Source organism: Neopelma chrysocephalum, unplaced genomic scaffold, assembly GCF_003984885.1.
Source record: "Neopelma chrysocephalum unplaced genomic scaffold, ASM398488v2 Primary Assembly neopelma1_171, whole genome shotgun sequence".
NCBI classification, from domain to species: Eukaryota; Metazoa; Chordata; class Aves; order Passeriformes; family Pipridae; genus Neopelma; species Neopelma chrysocephalum.
In genome coordinates this window covers 146176-149368 of record NW_020897833.1, presented here as the reverse complement: position 1 = coordinate 149368, position 3193 = coordinate 146176, and the positions used below count along the sequence as shown (strand labels likewise).

The 3193-nt window shown below is 59.6% G+C and overlaps 1 protein-coding gene across 1 annotated transcript in view; it reads right to left on the bottom strand.

The window, feature by feature from the left end:
* Positions 1 to 390: 390 nt before the first annotated feature.
* The window catches only part of LMOD1 (leiomodin 1), a gene marked incomplete at its 3' end in the record, with an annotated part of 20115 nt that continues 17312 nt past the window's right edge, over positions 391 to 3193 (bottom strand). The window contains exon 3 of the mRNA XM_027701858.1: positions 391 to 1929. Coding sequence (XP_027557659.1) covers positions 391 to 1929 — 1539 coding nt within the window. The remainder of the gene's footprint in view (positions 1930 to 3193) is intronic.

Genomic DNA, 3193 nt, shown 5'->3' with positions numbered 1-3193 from the left:
CAGCCCCTGGATCCTCGTGGATCCATGCCAGGAGCTCTGCCAAGGGATGGATCTGCCCCTTTGGTGCTCTGCCAAGGATTGGATGTCCTCCTGCTGGATGCTCTGCCAAGAGATGGATCCACTGATCCCATCTGGATCTGCTGATCCCACCTGCCCTACAAGGGATGCTAAAGGATCCCTTTAGTCCCCCATGTCCTTGGCAAAGGGATGGATCCCCCTGCACAGGAGTTGGGACCCCCATGCCCGTGTCTGGTTGGGACCACAGACCCCCCATTCTGGAGGACAACCCTCCCCTCCCCTCTCCAGTGCCCGAGTGACAACACTCGCACCCTCATCCCTCACCCAGAGCCCACCCCCCCAAAAACGGGCCCCTCCAGAGCCCCGACTTGCCTTCTTGAGCTGTTTGAGGTTGCTGGAGCGAATGGCTGCCAGGAGCTGGTCCCGCGAGTTCTTCTCCTGCGCTGGCAGCGCCCGGTCCCCCAACTTCCTCTGCGTGGCCGGGGACAGGGAGTTCCGCAGGTTCTCGGTGATCAGGGGTGGGGCGAGCGGAGGGGGCGGCGGGGGCGGCGCCGTGGGGCCCCCCCCTGCTTTGGGGGAGCTCTTGGGGGAGGCCTTGGGCGACGGCTGCGGGGACGCCTTGGGGGACCCCTTGGGCGGTGCCCCAGCCTTGGGCACCTGCAGCAGGTCCTTCTTCTCGCCCCTCTCCTGCGCCAGCTTCTGCTCCTGCAGGCGCCGCTGCCGCTGCCGGTCCATGTTGCGGCTCAGCAGGTTGGTGACGGTCATGCGCGGCCCGGCCAGCTCGAAGTGGTAGCCCAGCTTGAGCAGGGTGGTGTTCTCCTTGAGCAGCTTGGCGATCTCCATCTCGGTCTTGCCGCCGCAGATGTGCCGCTGGTTGTGGAAGCGCAGCTCCGTCAGGGTGTCGTTCTGCAGCAGCGCCCGGAAGATGGCCAGGATGCCCTTGCCCGTGATGTGGTTGGAGTCCAGGTTGATGCTGGTCAGCACCTTGTTGGACTTGAGCATGATGGAGATGGCGAAGGCCACGTGGTCGTCAGCGCGGGTGTTGGCCAGGGCGAACACCTTGACCACGGTGTTGAACTCCAGGGCCTCGGTGAAGCGCACCAGGGTCTCGTTGTTGATGCAGTCGGAGTTGTTGACGTTCACCTCGGTCACCTCTGCGTCGTTGTTCTTCACCTTCTCGATGAGCTCGTCAAAGATGCTCGAGGCCTCGTCGTCCTTGGGTGGCTCTGTGGCTTTGGGGGGTCCTGCCTTGCCCTCCCGCTTCTCCTCCACCGCCTTTTCTGCCTCCGCCCGGGGTTTCTCCTTCTCCTCCACCCTGGCTGAACTCTTTTCCTCTTCTTTTTTCTCTTTGCCTTTCTCCCCTTCCCCTCCCATGGCTTTCTCCACCTGTCTCTTTGGTTCTGAGCTCTTCTCCTCCTCCTTTTTGTCCTTCCCTGTGTCCTTCTTGGATGCTGAAACCTTTTCTTCCTTTATGTCCTTCCCTGTCTCCTTTGCTGCTGAGCCCTTCTCTTCTTCCTCTTTCTCCTTCCCTGCATCCTTATTCTTTACATCTGAGCCCTTCTCCTCCTTTTTATCCTTCCCTGCCTCCTTCTTCAATGCTGAGCTCTTCTCTTCCTCCTTGTGGTCCTTCCCCGTGTCCTTCTTCAGCACTGAGCCCTTCTCTTCCTCCTTCTTGTCCTTCCCCATCAGCTTTTTCTCCATGGCCTTCACTTTATCATTCATGGCTTTGTTCTCTTTGCTCTTGGGCTCAGGCTCAGCTTTACCTTTGGGGTCTGTTTTCTGAACACTTTCCTCCTTTTTGGAGTCTTTGCCCACTTTGGGGTCTCGTTTCCGGGCCAGGTCTTTGGGGGGAGTCTCCTTTCCCTTTTCTTCTTCATTTTTGTCTCCTTTGCTCTCGCTCAGCCTGGTTTCCTAAAGAGGGAAGAACACCTGGGGGTTACAGAGACGGGAGTTTCCCACCCTGGAAATCCCAAGCAGGGCTGGATTTAGTGCCCGTCCCCCTGTGAGCCCCAGGTGCTTTCCCACCTTTCCCAAGCGGTTTCCAGTTGGATTCCCTGTGGGTTTGCCCAGTTTGGAGCCCAACACTCCCCACACTGGCCTGGCCACGTGTCAGACAGGGGAGCAGCCACAGACACAGGTGACACTGCTGTCCCCAGCCCTGGGCTCCCCAAAACCAGCCCGTGGTGGCACCAGTTTATCACTGAGCAGAAAACGAAGGAAATGGGGACATGGAATTTCTTGTTTGTAACGCCTGAAGTTCTCCCAGCACAATCTGTTCCTGGTGTCCAAAGGCAGAGGAGGAGGGAAGGGCTGAGCTGGGAGGGTCTGGGAGAAGGGCAGAAGGAATTCCTGGTGATTTTTCCAAGCCCCTGACCCTTGGCACAGCCTGTCCTGGGCGCTGCTGCTGGACACAGCCAGCACCAGCAGCTCTGGGACACAGCAGGGAGACCTTGGAGCCCCTTCCAGGGCCTAAAGGGGCTCCAGGAGAGCTGGAGAGGGACTGGGGACAAGGGATGGAGGGACAGGACACAGCGAATGGCTTCCCACTGCCAGAGGGCAGGGTTAGATGGGATATTGGGAAGGAATTCTTCCCTGGGAGGGTGGGGAGGCCCTGGAATGGATTTCTCAGAGGATGCCCCATCTTTGGAAGTGCCCAAGGCCAGGCTGGAGCAGCCTGGGATAGTGGGAGGTGTCCCTGCCCAGGGCAGGGGTGGGACTGGATGGGATTTAAGGTTCCTTCCAAGCCAAACCAGTCTGGAATTCCATGGGACACCTCCCCTCCCCCGGAGAGGAGCCAGTGCTCCCAACAGGTCCCTGAAGGCAGAGGAATCCCTGACACTCCTGGGATCAAAGCTGCTGCACAGAGAAGGATCTCACCGTAAATTCCACTCGGGACGTTGCAGTTTAACCCCTTCCCTGCTCCCCAACCCGGGAACACACCGGTCCTGCCCCTCCCCCCGGCCTGCGGGATCCTGGGATTCCCGGGAAAAGAGGAGAGAAGGTGCCTCTGGGAGAGGCAGGTGATCCCTCCCTGGACCCACTCAGGGGCAGGACAGCACTGTGGCTTCATCCAGGGCCTGGAACCCCCAAATCCAAGTCCAAACATCCCAGTGTGCAGCTGGGCTGGTCTCCTCCTCCTCCTCCTCCTCTTCCTCTTCCTCCTCCTCCTCCTCCT